Source organism: Lactuca virosa, chromosome 4, assembly GCF_052849685.1.
Source record: "Lactuca virosa cultivar CGN04683 chromosome 4, Lactuca_virosa_CGN04683_v6, whole genome shotgun sequence".
NCBI classification, from domain to species: Eukaryota; Viridiplantae; Streptophyta; class Magnoliopsida; order Asterales; family Asteraceae; genus Lactuca; species Lactuca virosa.
This window is the reverse complement of record NC_136429.1, coordinates 128,725,152-128,748,021: the sequence shown is the minus strand read 5'-3', so window position 1 is coordinate 128,748,021 and position 22,870 is coordinate 128,725,152. Positions and strand designations below refer to the sequence as shown.

At 32.6% G+C, this 22,870-nt stretch overlaps 2 protein-coding genes across 2 annotated transcripts; one reads left to right on the top strand and one right to left on the bottom strand.

Moving 5' to 3' along the window:
* Positions 1–1,134: 1,134 nt before the first annotated feature.
* Positions 1,135–5,313, top strand: LOC145107370 (esterase/lipase/thioesterase family protein). The gene is made up of 13 exons (XM_079044239.1): positions 1,135–1,351; positions 2,257–2,341; positions 2,708–2,778; positions 3,048–3,162; positions 3,236–3,315; positions 3,423–3,507; positions 3,584–3,664; positions 3,781–3,875; positions 4,188–4,238; positions 4,333–4,413; positions 4,724–4,796; positions 4,878–4,955; positions 5,083–5,313. Exons 1-13 carry the CDS (start codon positions 1,236–1,238, stop codon positions 5,119–5,121), a joined length of 1,050 nt encoding a protein of 349 aa, XP_078900365.1. The 5' UTR covers positions 1,135–1,235; the 3' UTR covers positions 5,122–5,313.
* A 10,467-nt stretch (positions 5,314–15,780) lies between these two features.
* Positions 15,781–19,574, bottom strand: LOC145107368 (WAT1-related protein At1g21890-like). Its single transcript, XM_079044238.1, has 7 exons — positions 19,088–19,574; positions 18,885–18,947; positions 18,147–18,263; positions 17,782–18,037; positions 17,053–17,211; positions 16,231–16,382; positions 15,781–16,139 (listed from the first exon to the last, which is right to left on the bottom strand). Exons 1-7 carry the CDS (start codon positions 19,279–19,281, stop codon positions 15,941–15,943), a joined length of 1,140 nt encoding a protein of 379 aa, XP_078900364.1. The 5' UTR covers positions 19,282–19,574; the 3' UTR covers positions 15,781–15,940.
* Between the last annotated feature and the right edge of the window lie 3,296 nt (positions 19,575–22,870).

Here is a 22,870-nt window from a genome sequence, read left to right as displayed (position 1 = left end):
TTGGTTTACCTCACTATCACTAGACTAGATATTGCTCATGCAGTTCATATGGTTAGCCAATTTTTCACTGCTCTTTCTACTGTTCATTAGGGAGCTGTTATTCATATTTTGAGATATCTTCGTGGTACTCAGTTGCACACCCTTATGTTTCAATCTACATCCTCTCTTGAGCTACGTGCCTATAGTGATGCTAATTGGGATAGTGATATTTATGATCGTAAGTCCACTACTGAGTATTGTGTTTTTCTTGGAGATTCGTTGATATCATGGAAGAGTAAGAAACAAGATGTTATCTCTCGATCTTCTACAAAATATGAGTATCAAGCCATGGCTATCGCCACTTGTGAGATTGTTTGGTTGAGATGGCTTCTTGCATATATGGGCGTTCACATATCTCAGCCTACCCCTTTGTATTGTGACAACGAGAGTGCGATAATGATTGCCAAGAATTCAGTGTTTCATGAGCGCACAAAACAGATTTAGATTGATTTTCGTTTCACACGCCATCATCTCCAGAAGGGCACTATCTCCCTTCCTTATGTTCCTTCCACTTTGCAGATTGTTGATATTCTTATGAAGTCGTTGACTGCTTTCGATTTCATTTTCTGTCTGGCAAACTCTCATTGCTTATTGCTGTTGCATTGTGAGTTTTAGGAGAGATGTTAGCATAATAAGATTTTGGGCTTTATTTTGTATTGAGTGTTATGTTGCCCCGTTAACTAGAAAACCCTAATTAGTTAGTCCACAAATTATGTCTTTCTCTTTTATTGTAATTGTACTTCTCATTTGATAATAATACGAAACCTTAGCCGTTCTATATCTTTTTCTTGTTAGTTTATAGGTTTTGGTGCAGAAGGTATGCTTCAACATGGAAGAAGAGGTCCCTGGTAAAAACGATGGTAGGTGGTTGGTCGTGACGAGAAGAACCGAAGAAGAAGGGTTCGTTTGAAATTTATTTTTCTTTCTTTTATTAAAAAGTGGGGTCAAAATTGTATTACTGTCTTTTTGGTAATTAATTTTCAAATCACTATGATTTGGTAAATAAGTTTTATGACTACCTCTTTTAGTAAAAAACTCAAAAAAAAAAAAAAACCCCGAAAAGAGTACAGTTATCAATTGCCGGAACGAAACTGAAAAAACCCGACCCCCCGGACATATCCGAGCCCGATTATGATCGGCTCTAGAATTTTTAGAAACAAGTAAAAGTTCCCCGCATACAGCATACGCGAACACAAATGGAATCAAAGTCATCAACCCTCGCACCGCTTCCGGAGGATAATCAAGATCAACCGCAATCCGATCATGCTACACCGTCTGCTTTCTCCTCAAAACCCATTCGTCCTCCCACTCAGTCAGTTTCATTCCCTTCTTTTCTTTTAGTATCATCATTCTGCTAACTATATTTCCATTTTTAATTGCTTTCACTACGCTTTTAAGTTTTTGTATAGCGTTCCTACTTCCGATCTGTAATAAACACTGATCCTTTAAATTTCGCAACTCAAATTGGTTTTTTGTTGAGGTTCAAAAATCTTGTGGCGAATTAGAATAATGTTGGTGGCGAATTAGCACCAAGAGCTTGTTAAAACATTATTAAATCGAGCTGTAACTTAATTTCCGTTTCTTTTGAGTATTTGGAATGCTGTCATTCGTGGGTAAAGTTCTCTAGCTCATCACAACCTAATTAAATGAGTATATTAGCTGTAAATGTAGAATCCTTATCCTCACATTGAAACTAGTCCTATGACAGACTAGTTATGGCACAAATGTGATTTTCAATGAATAGATATTTCATGGCAGACAAGATATGTGGCTCCATGTAAGTGATCCTTACTTGTTAAAGCCATTAACTCAAAAAGAAACAACACCTAAGCTCCTGAATAGGATCTCTAGGACTTGACACCAAATATAGGACATCATTGGAAAAAAAAGGGTTACAAATTAGTGTTTTTAAGATGAAATATGCAATTTCACTGGATCATGACAGTTAAGAAAACCATGTGGTATGGATCCTCATATAGGTTTAAACTTAGGGTTGTGGATTAGTATAGGTCTTAGTTAGTTATTTTTTGTGTATGAGCTTCTTGGTACTATATTTATCTATATTGCATGATCATTAGACAAGGTATTCATTTAAGATTCTTGTAATATTCTCTGCTAACTGCTCATATATTCTTTTTAATTTCAATTCTATACCATCTTTTGACTTTTGGTTAAACTCACACACTTACTCTTTAACTCTACTGTTTGTCCTTGTAGGACATCTTCACAGAAATACTCCCCAATAGATTGGAAAGACTATTTTGACCATGAGGATGATGTTTGCATCCCTGACACAAATGATGTTCGTGGCATTTTTCATATATGGTTAAATACACATTAATGTAACAAAGTTTCACCTTTTTACTGTTTACCAATTCTGCAACAATGTTTCATTTTCTACCAATATATGCAACTGACCCGAATTACAATTTTGTTTTAATCGGTTAAACATAAGTTTTGGTCCTCAAATGAATTGTAGTTGCGTATTTTTTTTAATAAAAATTTCCTTTGTTGCATAAATTGGGAAAAAAAAGGTGAAACATTGTTGCAGCAATAGGCTTTAACCTTTAATTTACTCAATAGAACTTGTCTTTCTTCTCTGTATGCCAATTGTACTTTCCCACTGTTTGATAATTGTGTTTTATGCTGATTTACCTCTTCCATTTAGGTCTTTCACATATATACTGCAGGAAAGGAAGGCCCAGTTGTATTTTGTCTACATGGGGGTGGTTATTCTGGGTATGTCATTTGTGTTTTAATTATGTTTAATTTTTAACCTTTGTAAATAAAAGTTTTTTATTATTATACTTAAATAATGTATAGAGTAGAGTCGAAACTCAAAACTATACATTGTGTTTATTACATATACATATAATATAAAAATATATTCCATTCCTACAGTCAACCAAACATGATCATGGAGTGTAATGAATAATTCCATTACCTTGTCTATTCCATTCCATCCATCCATCCAAACACATTCTAATTCTTTGACATGCTATTGCCAGGCTGTCATTTGCAATATCAGCAGGTATAGTTAAGGAGAAAGCAAGGGTAGTAGCAATGGACCTGAGAGGACACGGGAAATCATCCACAGAAAATGAAATAGACATGTCAATTGAGGTACACTACACATCTTGAATAACCCCTTTTCATTATAAAAAACTCCATATTTTTGTATCTTTGTGTATTGCAGACTCTATGTAATGATGTTCATGCTGTTGTGAAGAAAATGTATGGAGATGCTCCACCAGCAATCGTGCTTATTGGCCACAGGTTTCTGATTCACTTTAAACACTTAATTCTACTGTTAATTGGTAATGGAAACCAAAAATAAAATAATAAAAAAGAAAACTATTGATTTAATTGATCATCACATGCAGCATGGGTGGCTCAGTTGCAGTGCATGTGGCTGCAAAGAAAATGTTGGCTAGTCTGGCTGGACTTGTGGTTGTAGATGTAGTTGAGGTGAGGTGCATTTTGACTTAAACCACTTCTATAAACTTTTTGTTTTCAACTTTTTTTAAAAATCTTAAAATTTCAGGGGACAGCTATGGCTTCATTGATGCATATGCAGAAAATTCTATCAAACAGAGTGCAACATTTTCCAACTCTTGAGAAAGCGGTAAAATCAGCCTTTTGACTTCCACTTATTTCATATATCTATAAGAATGTACAAAACTGTTATTTATTTATTTATTTTTTTATAAAATTTGAATTGTAATTTGTAAATACTTGCAGATTGAGTGGAATGTGAGATCAGGATCTTTAAGAAACATCGATTCTGCTCGAATATCGATTCCCGGGACTGTAAAGTATGATGACTCACAGCAATGGTAAGTTTTTAGGTTTTTTTTTTTTTTTTTTTTTTTTTTTCTTATGTTATTCCTAATTTTTATACATCATATCTGGAAGCATAGAGGTTGATTCTTTTGAATTATTTGTTGGAATTTGGAAACAAAAGTTAACAGATTAGTAATTCAACTCCCTTGTATAACTGCGTGTTTAGGTAAATATTTTTTTTACAAATACATTAATTATTTCTATATGTTTCCTCTAAGTAGCTGTTTTGATTTTAAAGATTAACTAGAATAAATATTGAATTTCTTTTTGCCTCAAATTGTCTGATCTTGCTGTTGTTTGTACAGTTATCGTCACAGAGCGCGATTGGAGGAAACAGAACAATATTGGAGAGGATGGTAAAATTAAACTCTCTGATATTTGTAGTCATTAAATGTCATTCTATTTTTTTTTATTATGTTGAACTTTCTATTTTTGTAAATAAAAATTCAGGTATGAAGGCCTCTCGGAAAAATTTCTGTCATCTCCTGTCCCAAAGCTGTTGCTGTTGGCTGGAACAGATAGACTTGACAGGTTCTTTCTTTTTCTTCCCATATTCAGTGTTGTTTGGATAAATGATGTTTAAAATTTAATTAAGAATATGACTGCATTCTTGGGAAAATGGAAGGAAAAAAAATGAAGGGTTTAATGGAAGAAAACACAATGTACTTTCATTGATTTGTTTATTTTTATATCCTACTTTGCATTTCTTTGTTTTAAAGCATTTCATAGCAATATCAAAGTTTCAAAATTTGTCGTTTGTCATATATTTATAATAGTTGTTACGTAAAAAATTCAATATTATTTCTTGACGGAAGGGTAATATGGTAATTTTCTGTACCAGGGATCTCACTATAGGACAAATGCAGGGAAAGTTTCAGATGGTGGTTGTCCGACATACTGGCCATGCAATACAGGTGAGAATTTGGTCTTTTTTTTTTTTTTGATAATTTAGAGGACACCAACATTTATATTTTAAGTGTTGAATATTATTACAGGAAGATGTTCCTGATGAAGTTGCATCACTCATACTCAATTTCATCTCACGCAATCGGATAGGCCCTCATGGAGTTGAGGTTGGTTATGTTATGTTATGTTATAATCTAATTTATCAAAAAAAGAAATTACAGAAAAACACTTATTTTATTAATATAGCCTCTTTTATGTTACTCTTATCAGTTCCTTTTTTTTTTTTTTTTGAAGATTCCTGGAATCCGACGCCCATCGCAGCCAAATGCTTGAAAAAAAAGTAAAAATATTTGTAATGGTTTGCGAACACAAGAGTATACTCCTTTGTGAAACTAGTCTCACAAAATTGTTTGTGGTTTCCTATATATTTTCAATTATGTGCTAGTGTAGATCAAATGAAATATTACTGTTTCTAAATATATTTTTTTTGTTGGTTAATGCGTTAAAGTGAAATTTCATGTTTCATTTTAGGATCAAAGTATGCTTTATTTACCTGTTCATGAAAGGTTCATACCAAACCTCAAAAAGTTGGACTGATTAGGAGCCAAGCAGATTGGATTGTCAAACATTGTTAATTGACTTAATTCAATACATTATACATGATTAACTTTTCTTTAAAACTTATAAAGTGTTGAACATTATACATTTATTGAAGAAATGATTTTTTTTTTATTTATATTTTTAGCTAAGTTAAAAAAAATGACTGACAAACGAAATTACAAGAAATCTAAAAGTATATTTTTATATTAAGATTGGATTGGCCCCCACTCCTAGAGGTGCACAAAAAAACCGGTTCATGATCCGAACCGGTAAAAACCGGTTCACGATGAAGTGTTTCGGTACACCATTCTTTTTATTTTTTACAACCGGCGTCTCAGATCACAGTGTTTTGCTACTCCTAGTTGTGAGAGCTATTACTGAACTTACTACTATTGATATGATAATTTCATACTTTCATTTTCCATTTATACAGAGCTATCGAATGCAAGAATGTCATCATATCATGTAACATTTTTTTTTTTTGATTTTTTGATTTTTTTAGAATTGTTTTTTGAAAATTTTTATATAAGTATGCAGAAAATAAAAAAATATTTTTTTTTGTTTTTTTTATGAATGCAGAAAAGTAAAAACATAAACATAAAAGATTTTTAGACCTTTTCAAACCTTTTATGCAAATGCAATGCATAAAAATAAAAAAATAAAAATAAATTTGAAAAATTTAACTGAAAATCTGAAAAATTTAAAATTTTTAAACAAAAATGCAAAATTTTATAATAACCCCCTCCCCAAGATTAAAATAATGCATTGTCCTCAATGTTCAAAGATGAATGAACAACTCAATAAAGTATATAAAAGCAAAATGCGACAGCTAGGAAAGAATGTACCTGATAAGTTTACAGTAATTTCTGATTTTGACGAATATGTTGGCGAAAAATCTGATTTTCAATAACTTTGAAGATCTTCTGATTTCCCCAAACTTGCTTGGAACCGTACAAATAAACTAAACCTACGTGGGTTGCCTCCCGGAAAGCGGCCCTTTTTTAAAGTCGTTGACTCGACTTTGCCCAACCATATTGTCAACTGATGTGGCCGAGACGTCTCTGAAGCTCAATTCTCTTCTTCCTTACTCCAGATTCCTTCAAATGTGGCATAATGGGTGGATCTCGTGGTTGTACAACAAACTGGAAAGACTTCAGATTTTTATCAGCAGACTCATTTTTTGGATTTTTGAGTCTTTTTCGTTTTCTGGTCTTCTTTTTAGGTTTTCTTCTTTTCAGGTTCTTCTCAACATTCACCATCTCCTTTTCTTTTTCCAAAAGCTTTTTCCTTTTCAGTTTTTTCTCTGATTTTTCCTCAACATAAATCATCTTCTCCTCCTCTTCCCCAAGCTTATCTGCTTCTGTCAGCTTCGTATCATCACCTTTAGCAGAAATCATATCTACTTCCACCTCCCCAAGCTTATTTCGTTTCAGCTCCTTTCATGTATCATAAGATAATTTTCTGTCTACAAATATTTCTTGCATGTAATCATTAGAAAACTCACAACATTCCGCAGATAAAGGATTGCTGGTACCCAGAAAGTTAACATAAACATTATCACAAAATATCAGCATCATTAGTATTAAAGTTCACCACATCCCCATCAAATTCCATTGAAAGTGTACCAACAAAAACATCAATCTTCGTTTTACCAGTTTTTAGAAAAGGTCTTTCTAAAATAAATGAGTTTTTATCTGATACATTTGCAATGCCCATGCCCAGTATGAAAAATCAGCGGGAAAAATTAGCTCATTCACTTGGACAAGAACATCCTCTAATACACATTTTGGGTGTACTTTCGAGTGATCTGCCAACTGAATGAGTGTCTCGGTCTTTTGTAAAGATCCCAATTTTAATTTTTCAAAAACTAATAGTGGGAGGACATTGACCGATGCACCTATATCAAGCATGACATTTGAAAAAGTAAGGTTTCCCAATTTACAAGGAATCGAGAAAATTCCTGGATCCTTGTACTTTCAAGGTAAACCTTTTTGCAAAATGGTCGAAATATTCTCACCAACTATTATGGTTTTGTTAATTTTCATTTTTTTTTCTTACAAACACATAAATCTTTTAAAAACTTGGCATATTGAGGAACTTGTTTAATAATATCAAGCAATGAAATATTTACCTCCACCCTACGAAATGTGTCCAAGATTTCCTCGCCTTCTCGCTTGCGCTTTGTGCTTCTAAGTCGTGATGGGAATGGAGGCAATAGATTGTACTCTTTTTAGATTTAGCTTGGTTTTCTTGGGAGTCTTTTTTTCTTCCAACTTTTCAGCTTCTTTGTCACCCACAACTTCTTCAGAATCTTTTTCATTTTCCTCTTCTGGTTCAGATCTGCTTGGGCCTTCATAACTCATCCCGCTTCTCAAGGAAATTACACTCACATTGTGCTTTGGATTGTTTTTAGTGTGCCCTGGTAACTTTCCTTGAGATTCCAACCGACCTACAGGAGTGACAAGTTGAGACATCTGCTACTCCATATTTTTTATACTTGTTATGGTTTCGTTTGGAAATGCATGAGTGCTGGTAGCAAGGATCTTTACTATGTCTTCCAAGGCCATGTTGGAGCTGCCAAATTGCTGATTGGAGTTCTGATTCTGAAAGCTCTGCTACCGATTCTAAAAGTTATGCTAAAAATTTCGGCTGCTGAAAACCCAGAGGGGCTGAATATGTTGTCTTTACTGATAATTTCCGTTCTGATAAAAGTGTGGAGGCTGACTAAAAGTTATGCTGAAAATTCGGCTTAAAATTTAAGTGTTATGTTCCAGGTACTTCTGATGATTGGGGCAATGTGAATGTGTGATCGTACACATCCTTTAGTTATATGTTTTTGGAGATGTTATGATATTTTGACTTTGGGATATTTATATTTAGATATTGTTCTTGTGACTTGGGTTTGATTAAAACAATGATTTTTACTAAATTGAAAAATGAGAATTTTATTGTGATTTTTGGGATGTTACAATTAACCACCCCCGAATGATATGGAGGTTGATAATTGGAGGAAAGTAGTTGTGTAACATCCCAAAAATCACGATAAATTTTTTTATTTTTAATTTAAGAGAAATCATTATTTTCAAACAAAACCCATATCAAAATCAAGTATTAAATACAAATATCCCCAAGATCTGTGTATCATAAATCTCTAAAACATAACATCGAAGGATGTGTACGATCACCCCTTCGCCGAGGATGTGTACGATCACGCCTTCGCCTTGCCCCGATCATCTGAAGTACCTGAAACATAAATTTAAACTGTAAGCCACACCTTAGTGAGTTCCCCCAAAGTACCACACACAACCATACAAATAACAACATGTATACATGAGCCTTCAGCCTGACTAGTCCGCCGCACCGGGCCTACAGACTATCTGGACCGCTCTCAGAGCCTTTAACATGACCGGACCACCACAACGGGCCTAAAACCTATCTGGACCGCTCTTCGGGTCTTTGGCCTGACTGGACCGCCTCGCGGGCCTTCATCTATCCAAACCACCATGGGTATCTTGGCCTTCAACACAAAAAAGTATCGCCTCAACCCAACCGACCATATCACATCAACATATACCATAACAATCAATAGCTAGCAAAATACAGGTAGTCCTACAGATCTACCAGTCTAACACATATCCAACAATACTGGTCATCATACATATCTACCAATCTAACGCGTATTAGTAATCATTAGGTAATCATACAGATCTACCACATATTCAGCATAACATCAATCAATATACCAGGATATCAAATCCAGTGGGTCGGCCTTGGTGCCTTCGACCCACAAGTACAGTGAGGAAAACTCACATCCCAGTCTGAAAAGATCGCCGAACACGACACAGCTCCGAATACCAGCTCAACCGGTCACCTATTCATTGGAACATGACCAAGCTTAATCCTATAATCAAAATACCCAAAATACCCTTAGGTCAAACTTGGTCAAACCCTAGTAAAAATCAAAAGTCAAAAAGTCAACCGAGTCAACTCAGCCGAGTACGCTGGGCGTACTCAGCTTGTATGCGGGGCGTACTCCGGCCTTGATGAAAACGGGTGGTTAACCACGTACGCGCCGCGTACCATTTGGTACGGCCAACATACGCAACTGATTCCTTTCTTTCCATTAAGAGATTAATGCTTTAAGCCCTTACATCTAAATTACAGATCTAGGCCTTAAATGTTGTCCTTAACCATATAGTTTCCAACTTTATGGTCTTGCATGGTTACTAAGTTCTAAATACCAAAAACCCTAACCTCTTAACATATTAATACATCCAAACTCATGCATGGAAGGGAACTAATGACCAAGACCACATTTTTGTGCTTCTAAACACTCCAAAACGTCTGAAAGGATAACTTAAATGGATTAGAGTAACCCATACCCATAATACCAAACTAATGGGACCAAAAGAACACAAACTTCATGGCCAAACTAGATCTAAGCATAGCTTCATCAAGTTCATAGCTTTTTACCTTCTTAGGGTGTCCAAAGATGATGTGATTCTGGATCCAAGGTGCTTCACACTTCTAGGATGATCTCATCTTCTTTCTTCCTCCTTCAAGTTCACCAAAACACACACCAAGCACAAAAATGCTCTTAAATGGATTAGGGTTTGTAAAGGGGGTCGAAATAGGGCTTGGAGGCTGATGAAAGAAAGATGCCTTAAGAGTTAAGGATGCTTAAATAGTATCCAAACCCTAAAAATTAGGGTTTGGGATCCTGCCACGTACGCTATGCGTACACAATGTATGCCTAGCGTACGCGCCTCTCGCCCAAAAGTTACAAAAATGCCACTATGGGCCAATTTGCAACAATTCTCACATATAAGGTTTGGAAATGTAATTTACCTGAAATATGAATGTTACAAGTTGAGTATTTCCAAACGGATGAACACATAATTGCTTCGACAAGAAACAAAAAAGTCCATGAACAACAAACGTCCGTGAACCGTAGGGGTCAAGCTCGTATAGCAGTACTTGCTATAAAAAGGTAACATATGGTATATGTAAGTATTTGTTTAAAATATAATGTTAAACAAAACTTGAAGAGAGTTGAAACGTTCAACACTACTCATACCGAGAAGAATGATGTATTTGTTACTGATATAGCGAAGCAGGAATACATAAGTATTTAATTATAATTTTATCATATAATTATGTGTTTATTTATACTTAATTGTTAATCATTTTTGGAAAACACGATATCGGTTAGTGGAAGAGCTCTTAGAACAAACACATGGGTTAAATGGTGAAAGAGATTTAACATCCACTAAAGAAAAAGCATGTTTCGAGAGAGTATTAGGTGAACGATGTGGCCATATCAGAGGCATCGTCTAAAAACCTTCTGCTATCCCGCCGATTGCACAGTCATCGCAACCACCACCACAATCATAGCCACCACAGGTAAAAAAAGACTATTATTTTCAATAAATGCATATTGATTTGGTAATTTTGGTTTGTGGTGATTATTTGCTAAAAGCTTTGGTAATTGGTTTTTTGTCTCAAGTGCAAGAAATAGTAATGTAATTTGGTTTTTTCGTCCCAAGTGCAAGAAATAGCAATTTACTTTGGTATCAATAAATGTATGTTGATTTGGTAATTGTGTTTTTGTCCCAAGTGCAAAAAATAACAATGTACTTTTATATTTCTTGTATTTAAGGTTGTTTAGCACAAAATAAGTAGACTATTTAATTTCAAAGTCTCATATATATATATATATATATATATATATATATATATATATATATATATATATATATATATATAGAGAGAGAGAGAGAGAGAGAGCTAGGTTCATGTATTTAAAGTAATTATTGTTTTATTGTATGCATAAACGTGGGCCAATCAAAATTAAATAAAAAATTAAATAATTAAATAAATAAATAAGGGTAATTTAGTAATTTGATTAGTAACTTCCAATAATAATCCCTATAATTATGGTATTGACTTTTAACCTAATTTATCCAGGTTTATATCTAGAGTCGCTCAATCTCCACCGATTACAAGCCCTAGCCGATGATACAAAGCCGTCGCCACCATCGTCCGCCCCAAACACCTTCCTTCTATCTTCCTTCTTCTCAATTTTGTTTATCTGACCTAGGACCATCATGGTTACTATGTACTTTTCAACTCAATCCTCCCTAAAAAATCCAATCAATTCAGCAATTTCGGCCTTAACAGACCAACCTAGCCCTAAATCCTTTTGTGGCGTGTATTTGCTTAAGCGGAGAAAGAAAGAGGAGATTGTGATATGGAGAAAAGAGCAGAAGCTGTGGTGTCGATCCAAGGAGGAAGACGAGGCAGGAAAGGTCAAGCAAGAAGAAGGATTTGGTTGTGGGATCGGCTACAACAGGTAAAACTTCTCGATTCTTTTTTTCTTTCTTCTTTTCATTCTGAAACGATTAATTAGTCTTGATTATCGATTCAATGATTTTCCTAATTTCTCTATTCTCCTTCTGAAATCTCCACTTCTGTCGATTGTCGCTCCCTCTCACCGATTTTGATTTGATTCTCGAGCTTCAATCATTATTAATTCATTGGTTTTGATGTGATTCTCGAGCTTCAATCATTATCAATTCATTGGTTTTGGGGCTTATATAACTTTTTTTGATTATCTGATGTATGCGTTTTCTGATTACAACTTCTATTGTTTTCTTAATTTTTGATTATCCAGAGGCAATGATTTCTCAGCATAGTATTGAGGTTGTTTCTAACTGAGTTGATTTTTTTTTTGTTTTTAATGAACGATGATTTCTACAAATTATTTTCTGAATTGCTGATTATAAGTCGTATTAATTTCTGATTATCCAGAGGTAAAGAAGTGATCTTTCTGATAGAAAGACTAGATATTTAGAGGGATTTGTCACCTGAGTAGCAGTAGACCAAATGTGGCCATGGATATTCCTTTGATTTTGTTTTTCTTTCCTTTGTTTTGACAAAAATTCAGTGGAGTGTTGATGGGTTTTGGGTTTGATTGTTCTTGATAGAAATGGATACATGGAATGGATTTTTTGGGGTTAATGTTTTACAGGAAATTGTTTGTTTTGCTTGACAGAATTCGATGTGGTGTTTATTGCTTGAAATTGCCATGGAAAGAAGATTAAGCAATAACAATGAGTGGTTGTATTTCTCATTTGCAGGTATACATGAAATCAAGAACAAGAATGTTCTTGTTTTCTTGGCTGGGAAGGGTACATATGAGACTTACAACATTCTACTGGAATGGAATCTTGAATTCCTATTATGTCAAAATAGAATCTTGAAGATGAACATTGTATGAGATGAAGATGAACAATGGCCACCAATCTTCCAAAAAGAATGGATTATTCTAGCAGAATAATATACAATATAATAAAAAAAATATATGTAATAGTATATTCTGGTAGAATGATTTATATATTTGTATTTCTTTGTTATTAATAAGTGTAACATTCTCATAGAATAGTATATAAATTTTTTTCTTTTCTAAGAATGTAATGAAATTTTTTTTAACTTGTATCCAAAATTTTGTTATTTTTCAAGAAGTTCATTAAATCAAAATATATATTATGTCAGAATGTGTATTCTTGTATGGTTCAATAATTTTTGTTATTTTTCTATATATTGATAAACATATTCCGTCAGAATTTCCAAATTAGGAGAATTATCATCCATACAATCAGATTTTTAAAATTAATAGAATCTATTTTCCCTTAAAATATGCAATTTTCCTTAAAATATGCAATTTTCCTTTATTAAATCTATATTAACTGACTAAAATACCCTTCTAGTTAAATTAGATGGTATTTTTCAATTATATTTAATTCAATAATATGTAATAATCACTTTCTTAAAATAAGTAAAATGATTGGCCCACAATCATTCATACAATAACACAATAATTAGTTAGAATATAATAACCTAAGCCTATATATATATATATATATATATATATATATATATATATATATATATATATATAGTGATCAATAAATGCTTGTTGATTTGGTAATTGTGTATATGTTCCAAATGCAAGAAATAACAATGTACTTTGGTTTTTTATCCCCTGTCTTAAAATAGCAATGTACTTTGGCATCAATAAATACATATTGATTTGGTAATTGTGTTTTTAATTATATTTTTGTCCCAAGTGCAAGAAATAGGAATGTACATTGTTATTTATTGTATTTAAGGTTTTTTAGCACAAAATAAGTAGAAAGTAAGCTATCATTTCTTGTAAAACAAGACTATTCAATTTCAAAGTCTCATATATCTATATAATGATCAATAAATGTATGTTGATTTGGTATTTGTGTTTGTAATTGTGTTTATGTTCCAAGTGTAAGAAATAACAACGCACTTTGGTTTTTTGTCCATAATTTAAAAATAGCAATGTAATTTGGCATCAATAAATGCATGTTGATTTGATAATTGTGTTTATGTCCCAAGTGCGAGAAATAGCAATGTACCTTTTGTATTTCTTGTATTTAAGTGCAAAAAATAGCAATGTACTTTGGTAGTTTTTGTTTATGTTTGATAGTTTAACTTATAAGTTTATATATGTTGTTATTTATTATGTAGTTGGAAAATATTCGTTCAATGCTCAACGACCCGACATGTAGGGACGAACTTTATGCGTTTTTTCAATTGGGAAAAGATCAAGGAGTAAACGAAGGGAACGAAGATGATGGTTCGTCGGATAATTAGTTTGTGTTTTGTATGTTAGACTTGCTGTGACACTTTGGTACTTGTTGGAATTATAACACTTTTGTTGTTTATTTTGGTATTTGTATGAAGTTATAACACTGTTTGGTACCTAATTGGATGTCATTATGTAATTTTTTTTTCTGCATTTAATGTCGTTATGTATCGGTTTTTTTGCACCCGAAGAGAGTGATTTAAAAAAAATAAAAAAATAAAAAATAATATTACCGACGACTAGGTTATTAGCGGCGACAGAGGGATTACTGGCGACACGAGTATTAGCGGCGGCGAATATCTTTACCAGTGAAATTTTGAGCAATAGCGATATGACAGTACTGGCGACGTGTTGCCTCTATTGCCTTAACGTCGACCACTCTACCCTTTAACGACGACTTTTGTCGCTGCTAATTTTTTTTTTTTTTCTTGTAGTGATTATAAAGTGTATGTACTTTTTTTTACGTAAAAAGGTTCTATAAGGAATGTTAAAAATTGTAAAAATTGCTATGGAAAACATGTTGATATTCTTACTAAATAGTAAATAGTTGATTTTTGGTCAACATGATCTTTATGTAGAGAAATGGGTCTTATTGATCCCTTCCTGAAAGTTGAGTTTTCGATGTTAAGCTTGGGGGGGGGGGGGGGGGGGGTGAGGGCCGGGGTGAAAGACATAGTCGTGTTAAATAATTTTTAACATTGGTAGAAAAAGTTTGTTTTAACTTGGTCATATTTACAACAAATTATTTGTTGAAGGGTTGAATGTGATTAACTTTAACATCGGAGGACTTTTGAGGATAAGAAAGGGGAGTTGGGTGTATTGTATTTAGACTTGTCAATGGAACGGGTTTTGACCATGATTCGCTCCAAACCCGTAAGAATTTAACGGGTTTGGATTTTAATTTTTGATTCGTTTACCCGTTTACGATCCATACCCGTTTACCCTTTTAGTAAATGGGTCGGGTATGGATCCTTGTCGATCCGCTCCACTTATGGCCCGCCCCATTAATTATATATATATATATATATATATATATATATATATATATATATATATATATATATATGGCAACAAAATATTAAACTTGATGTCTAAGTAAAATGTGATTTTTATTGTATTGGACGTTGAGTATTAATTAATGTATATCTTGTTTAAGTAAACATTTTATTTTTTTGAGAAATATTACTTTGTGGAACACATAAAAATTATGAAAATTTAATATTATAAAAGGGTCGGGTTAATGGGTCGTGTATTCGTTGATTCGGTGGATACGGGTATGACTTCGACTAATATAGACCCTGAGGGTTATTGGAGCGGGGCGGGTCATGTTTTTATTTTTTAAATGGGTTTGGATCAAGGGTGATTCGCTCCAAACCCGCCCCATTGAGAGATCTAATTGTATTGAAGGGTTTGTACTAGGAAGCTGAGAAGAAGAAAGAATTGGTGACATTTGGATGTGTATTAATTACACAATATTTATGTCGTATTGGTATGCTATAGATATGTTGTAAATAAAATACGCTATCTCTTTGTTCTGATTTGTCGTCTCCAATTTTAGGGGTTTTCTCGTAAGTTATTAAAAAAAAAAAATCTTCTTTAGATCTTTAGGGTTTCAGTTGTTGAGTGCAAAGTGATTTTCATATTAAGGTTTTTTATTGTAAGTTTTGTTTCGTTTAATGAAAGATAAAGATGAAGTTTTTGATTTTTCTACAATATCTCACAATCATGATATTTTGATTGCATCATCAAAACAATTGAACAAAAGGGTATATGTTATAGGAAATATCACCTCTTAGATTGAGGAAACCCTAAATCGGCACACAAAAATACAAGTCAATATATAGTTATATATAGAAAATAGAAAGCGATCCTCAATCAAGGATCTTGTGGGCGAATTGCATCCTTTATTGTAACCTTGGATGGTTCATCCATGGTGTTTGCCAACTCAAGACGGCTTTTGTCAACTGTTGGCAATTCTTGACCCGATCCTTTCCCTGATGCCAACAGATGATCTTTACTTTTACCCCACACCACCGAGTAAAGACCCATCACTATGATGATGGCTCCTATCAAACTGTTAATAAACATAATTGGATTTAGTGAAACAAATATCTATAATCGATCGACATATATAGTTTGGTCTCTAAACGAATCAAATATCATACCTTCCAAGGTGGACTTGCTCAGACAAAACGATGGCACCAAGAACCGCAGTTATGATCATGCATAGCGGGCTGAATGCGGTCACGAACACTGGACCTCGAATCCTATTCACAACTCCTTGAACGTAGTATGCAATCCCGGAGCAAACTACCCCCTAACAATGTATTATAACTCTTAGGATCGATAATTATATATTGAAAATTTAAAGCGCTTTATTCATGTATATGAAAATCATAGACATCGTGTCAAACTTGAATACCCAAAAATTCTGCATACTTTTGTATTTATATATTAAGAAATCTATTCCAATATTTCTTTCTATGTATAGTAGACAGTCTTAAATTCATGCTTGCCTCAACAAGACGAAGGTGATAGTCTCAAACTTTGTTCCTGATCTAGCTTCTCGCTAGAGGTCCTTTTTAATCCAATTGTTGTTCAAAAAAGGTGATAATATATAAGTGAGGTTATATATAGGTAGAAGTCTTGATATAACTTTTGTTTTGAAAATATTATAATTTATATCCCAATGTTGGTTATGAAACCAAATGTTGAAGACATATCAGTTTGTTTATTCACGGATCGAATGAGAATTGTACCTAACACCAACCTTTGCGGAAGACTTTTGGATGCAAAATGTTTTATCTTGTACTACGTACACAAGTAAGTGCACAGTAGATCCCATAACCATGAATGGGGACGCATTTAATAGTGCAAAGGAGAATATATTTATTCTTGTACAGGTTTTATTTTGTCTAATTGAAACATATGCTTTAAATCGGTTGGTAAAAGGAAAAGGAATTTGGCAATTTTGAGAAGTAACTCACAGAATAAACAGATGCCAGAAGCCTAGAATCGAATCCAAGAGCCCATGCTTTCGGATCACGCTCCATGATCATGGCTATAATTCCACCTTCTACCGTACCAGCTAAACATATTAATGATGTTAAACTCAACTCTGCAGGATACTCTTTCAGCGTAATGGACTGCATGTATATGCACATAGAAAATTAATCAACATCGGTTAATTACTAATAAAGATGATGACTTTTTGACAAAAGGAACAACATGAAACTGTTTTTATTTAAAATGATATACCGATACACTAGGTGGGTATAAATATGTTATTAACAAATTTTGGTCTATATATGAATGTATAATAATAATATAAAAATAGGCTTTTTGTATTTTTCTTAATATTATATGACAAAATACATAAAGTATCCTTACTATTTTATAGCAGCGTAACTGTTTTTTTGTAATAAACCATTAATTTTTCCTTCTATTAAAAACTTCTTTTTTTGCTGGATTTAGTAGCGACCATATGATTTTTGTAGTAATTAAACTATTATTCTTTTTTGTGTTGTTAAAAACTATGCATGTGATGAATTGATCAACATTACATATATAATTAAGAGCAAATATATAAAAGCATAAGGTATTTTTAAAAGTTTATCGATTAATAAATCCTTGACTGAATCGATAAGAACAGAAGTAATTATGTTTTATTTTGTGGTTGTTTTTGTAAATGAAAGACATGTTAGTTAGATATATACCTGAACGATGAAGTATCCGGCCCAACTGCAGGTACAAATCAGAATCATAATAGTGCCGGCGAGATAATGTTGGCCGGACGATGAAGCAGCAGCGGCGGCAGCCTTGTGGGTGGTTGTAGCTCCGTGATGAGAGTACCACAGAATGTCAACAATTGGTCCTTTATACAAAGTCATCACCGTTGCTCCGGTCAATGTAATCACCGTTCCAACTATTTTCGCTTGGCTATGCATACGTTTCAGATTCACCTTCTCCAACCTGATCAATCATATATAATAGAAAATGTTTAGGTTATATATCAAGAATTCAAGAACTAGTTCCATCGATCATTAGAGAGTCCGAATTTAATTATTCATGAAAAGGTTACCTGAACATTAATGCCAGTACGAAGGTGAGGGCAGGAAGGACATTGACGATCGCAGAGCCATATGTTGCAGATGTGATCGACATCCCCAAGAAATACAAGTTTTGATCGATCACCGGCCTGTAATTATTGTCAAAAATAACACTTAATTAACCGATAAGTAAATCTATATTTACTAGTCGAAGGTACAATTATTAATGAATTAAACTTGCCATAATTTTGTTGTATAGAAATATACGCATGCATGTGAGTGAATTCATAATTTATCTCATTAAAATCGTATACTTCTTTCCTTTTTCTTTTAAAAGCAAAATACATGCTTGATGGTAATTGATACTTCACGTACATGCACTTGGTAGGACTATATTGTATTCTTATACGCAAGGAAAGAGTGATAGGAGAGAGCCAAGATTGCCACATGAGTCATGTATGATCTGGACACAATACTTTGTTATATTGTAAAATCAGTGGCTTCTCCATCATATATTTAGTAATGGTATAGCGACATAATTAACCAATTAACGTGTTTAGATATTTGTTTTCTTGAACCTTTTATGCATGCACTATATGCTGTGCTACTCAGATTTTAATGTCACTTTGTACTTGGTAATTAACAACCTAAGGGTTGTCTGGATTCTATAGGTAGTTTAATGCATAAAATAAGATGATTAACTAGTAACGTTTCATATAGGAATGTCTTTTTTGTATCAGAGAGAAAGAAGGGCTTGTCAGAAGAATTACTCTAGCAAACCAAGAAGCAGAACTTTGAGGAAAACAGAACGTGTCATCTTTGGCCTTATTTTCCTGCAAAATTAGAGCAAACTATTCATTAATTTCAATTCATAAGAGTAGACATGTTCGTGTTCATTTGCATGTGCTGATGTGCATGTGCATGTATGTACGTGACTCTAAAAAACCCAATTAATATCCTTTGAGAAACCAACCTCTCAAAAGCAAACGCAAAGGGAGCAATGACAAGAGTAGCCGTGGCATGGCGATAGACCACTAGAATCCAGTGACTGAGTCCTCGCTTCATGCCGATCATGGTTATGATATACATTCCTGCATAACCAAACTGGAGAGCAACCATGGCTATGTATGGTTTTGATGAGTTCAGGACTTCTCTTAGCAACCCCATTTCAGTAGCTAACTGTAGTTATCTTCTCTGTGTATATATATATATATATAATTATATATCTCTGATGTGAGCAACTTGGTGTACTTCAATGGAGGACAAGGTTTGGTTTATATACACATGGGAAAGCAAAACTTTAACCTAGCTAGGTGGTAAATATTGAGCTAGTGGAGATCAATGGGAACACAATATTTGCCACTCCATCTAGTCATCTATATATGCTTGCAGCAAGGGAGAGCACTCGTTTTGATTCTTTCATTAGAATATTCTCTCATCCAGTTTAAAGCTATTACCATGATAAGTGACGGAATCTATAAACTTTCTCTATAACTATTTATCATTTTATTGGAGAAATATATATAGGGCAGACCGGGTTCTGAGGATATAAATTTTCTCAAATGCTCTGGACGATCCAGAAAAAAATGGTCTTTATCGTTATTATAAGTTTTTTTATTTTTATTATTTTTTAATAAACATATATACATATAACATAATAAAAACAAATTGCCCAAAAAAATTGGACCCTATGCAGCTGTCCATTTTGCCCCTCGCACCCCACATGAATATATATATATATATATATATATATATATATATATATATATATATATATATATATATATATATATATATATATATATATATATATATATATATATAGGGTGAGGTTCAATAGAGAACCATAATTAACCAAGGAACCAATGAACCAATCGCGAGCGTCGGAAATCATAACGACCAACCGCCAAGGAAATAGATGTACACTTTTACATTGGACGCACACATACCGGATTATACAAAAAAATCCACCCTTTACAAAAAACCTCACCACTTTTTTTCGTTTAAAATTTTTTTTAGGCTATGTTTTTTATAAAAAAAAAACCGAATATACCGTTGTTCACGATTTTTCGTCCTCTTTCCATAGAGATCCATGATGATATATAAAAAACGATTTTTTTTTTCGAAAAAAAATCCACTTCATTTTCTTTAATGAAAAAAGTTAACGTCTATTTTTTATAGAAAAAAATTAATAAATATATCAAAATTCATATTTTTTGTACTTTTTAAACATAGATTCATATTATGTTATAATAATAATAAAAAAAACGATATTTCAGTTCAGATTCACATTGTGAACCTGTTCAGATTCATATTGTAAACCTGTTCAGATTCACATTGTGAACCTCCTCAGATTCACAGTCTGCATAATAATAAGTTAGATTCACAGTGTGAATCTGAACTGATCGGAGTTTTTTCACATTGTGAATGTTAAAATTTGAAATATATACAGTTTAGGTTCACAGTGTGAATCTACACTGATCGAGGGTTTTTTTTTTTTTTGTGAACTTTCTCAGATTCAGAGTGTGCATAATAGTAATTCAGATTCACAATGTGAATCTGAACTGTTCGAGATTTTTCATATTGTGAATGTTAAAAGTTGAAATATTTACAGTTTAGATTCACAGTGTGAATCTACACTGTTCGAGGTTTTTTTTTTTTTTTTTTTTTTTTTTTTTTTTTTTATAAATCGGTGTTGATGTTTATTAATAGAGTACAAAAAATTAATATTTTTGGTATAATTAGTTTTTTTTTATAAAAATAAACTTAAATATTGAAAAAACTAAGAAAATTAAGTGAGTTTTTTTCGAAAAAAAAAATTCGTTTTTTATATATCATCATTGATCTCTATGGAAAGAGGACGAAAAATCGTGAACAACGGTATATTCGGTTTTTTTTTCGATAAAAAACTTGGCCTAAAAAAAATTTAAATGAAAAAAAGGAAGTGAGTTTTGTTATAATCCGGTACATGTGCGTCTATTATAAAATTTTACAACCCTTTTTTTTGCCGTTGATCGCTTTAAATTCCGACGCTTCGGATTGGTTCCTTGATTAATAATGGTTCTCTATTGAACTTTTCTATATATATATATATATATATATATATATATATATATATATATATATATATATATATATGCAATAAAAGAATGTATATTGCGTCACCATGTTTATTCTAAATATAAAATCAGGATAAATTTGAAGATAACATCGCTTGTTATGTGACATAGCTACCTGATAAAATTTATCGCACAATAAATCAGATTGTTTATCACACATAATTCATGCATGTGTTTGTTTGCGAGATTAAGCGCATGATTTTATCAATACAAAAGCAATGGAATTATATTTATTATTATTATTTTTATTAAAGTATTTCAATCCATCTATATAAGAACATTATTGTATTTATAAAAAATCTACTCAATTACATTAGTATCATGTGAATGTTTTTTTTATTAATGTATAATTTAAGTGAATATTTCTTTGAAGTATAATTTTTGAATGAAAAAAGTAAGAGTATATATAATACTATAATTAAGTAGCTTTTATAAAGTATAACATCTTAATAAAAAAATAAAACAATATAAAAAAATAAAATAAATAAATAATATTAAAATACACAAATAAATAAATAAATATATTATTACTTAATTATTATATTTAACCCTTTATAATTTCTACAAATGTTTTAGTTAATGGACAATAAACCATGACCCCACAACGAATTCTAGGAGAATCTCTCTTATTTTTCATTGAGATTACTTGTGTAGGGAATCTAATGTGATTCTACCAAAATACGCATAAGAAAAAGGTGTTAGAAAAGTTTTTGAAGTGAACAATGGGGATCTTCCATTGGAAAGAAAAATGAATGACAACCATGATCACTATTAATTTCACAAATACACACCTTTAATATATTGTCAGTGTCAAATATGTTGTAATGTGTCGAAGTTATTTGAGTCAATTTTGAAAGTTATCTTATCTATTTACTAAGGCATAATAGTTTCGAAGTTTTGATGTTTAGCCCTTAGTATTTTTTTTGTATACTTTCTTAATCTCCTATAAATAGGAGTTGTACTTAGAGTTAGATAAACTTTTCCAAGACATTCTGTCTAGATTCTCTCTGTACACGAAAGTATAATTGAGCTATAAACCAGATCTTATTTACTCTCGTTGTTCATACTTCTTTGATTACTCTGATTACATTCATACTCGATTAAATCACAACTACAATTGGTATCAGAGCAGGAATCATACTGCAATGATCTGATTTTCATCATGTATCAATTGTATTTTGAGTCTCATTTTCGATTCAAAAATTTCCGCTCGATTGATACTGAAAATCATCCTTGATCTTCAGTTGTGATTCGATTCTGCAACTTGTTTGTTTAATCGAGTGTTCTTCTTGTTCTTTCTGTTAAATTCACCCATTAATTCTCAAATTTTCTGAAGTTTTTCTGAAAATTCATCCGTTCATCCATGACGAATTTTAACATGAACATGATGACTTCGTATTCTCATCTCCTTGGATCGTCTACGAAGATTCCAATGCTGATTCCAGAGTATTACGATCTGTGGATTGATCGGATGGAGGATTACTTGAATGGCATAGATGAAGATCTATGGAAATGCATTACAAATGATGTAATCCCACCTTCTTCTGTTGAAAGCATGGGTACTTCTTCATCAACTCCAAGTGTAATTGAACAAAATGATAGGTTGCAGAATTATAACAAGAGATGCATGAGAGAGC

Excerpts from the sequence above, each read along its gene's own strand:
- LOC145107370 (XM_079044239.1), top strand. The coding sequence starts at position 1,236 with ATGGAATCAAAGTCATCAACCCTCGCACCGCTTCCGGAGGATAATCAA. Across the intron at positions 3,508-3,583 it reads TGGTTGTAGATGTAGTTGAG|GGGACAGCTATGGCTTCATT; the intron begins GTGAGGTGCATT and ends TTAAAATTTCAG. Across the intron at positions 4,239-4,332 it reads GAACAATATTGGAGAGGATG|GTATGAAGGCCTCTCGGAAA; the intron begins GTAAAATTAAAC and ends ATAAAAATTCAG.
- LOC145107368 (XM_079044238.1), bottom strand. The coding sequence starts at position 19,281 with ATGGGGTTGCTAAGAGAAGTCCTGAACTCATCAAAACCATACATAGCC. Across the intron at positions 17,212-17,781 it reads CCGGATACTTCATCGTTCAG|TCCATTACGCTGAAAGAGTA; the intron begins GTATATATCTAA and ends ATATACATGCAG. Across the intron at positions 16,383-17,052 it reads TTCTGGCATCTGTTTATTCT|GGGGTAGTTTGCTCCGGGAT; the intron begins GTGAGTTACTTC and ends ATACATTGTTAG.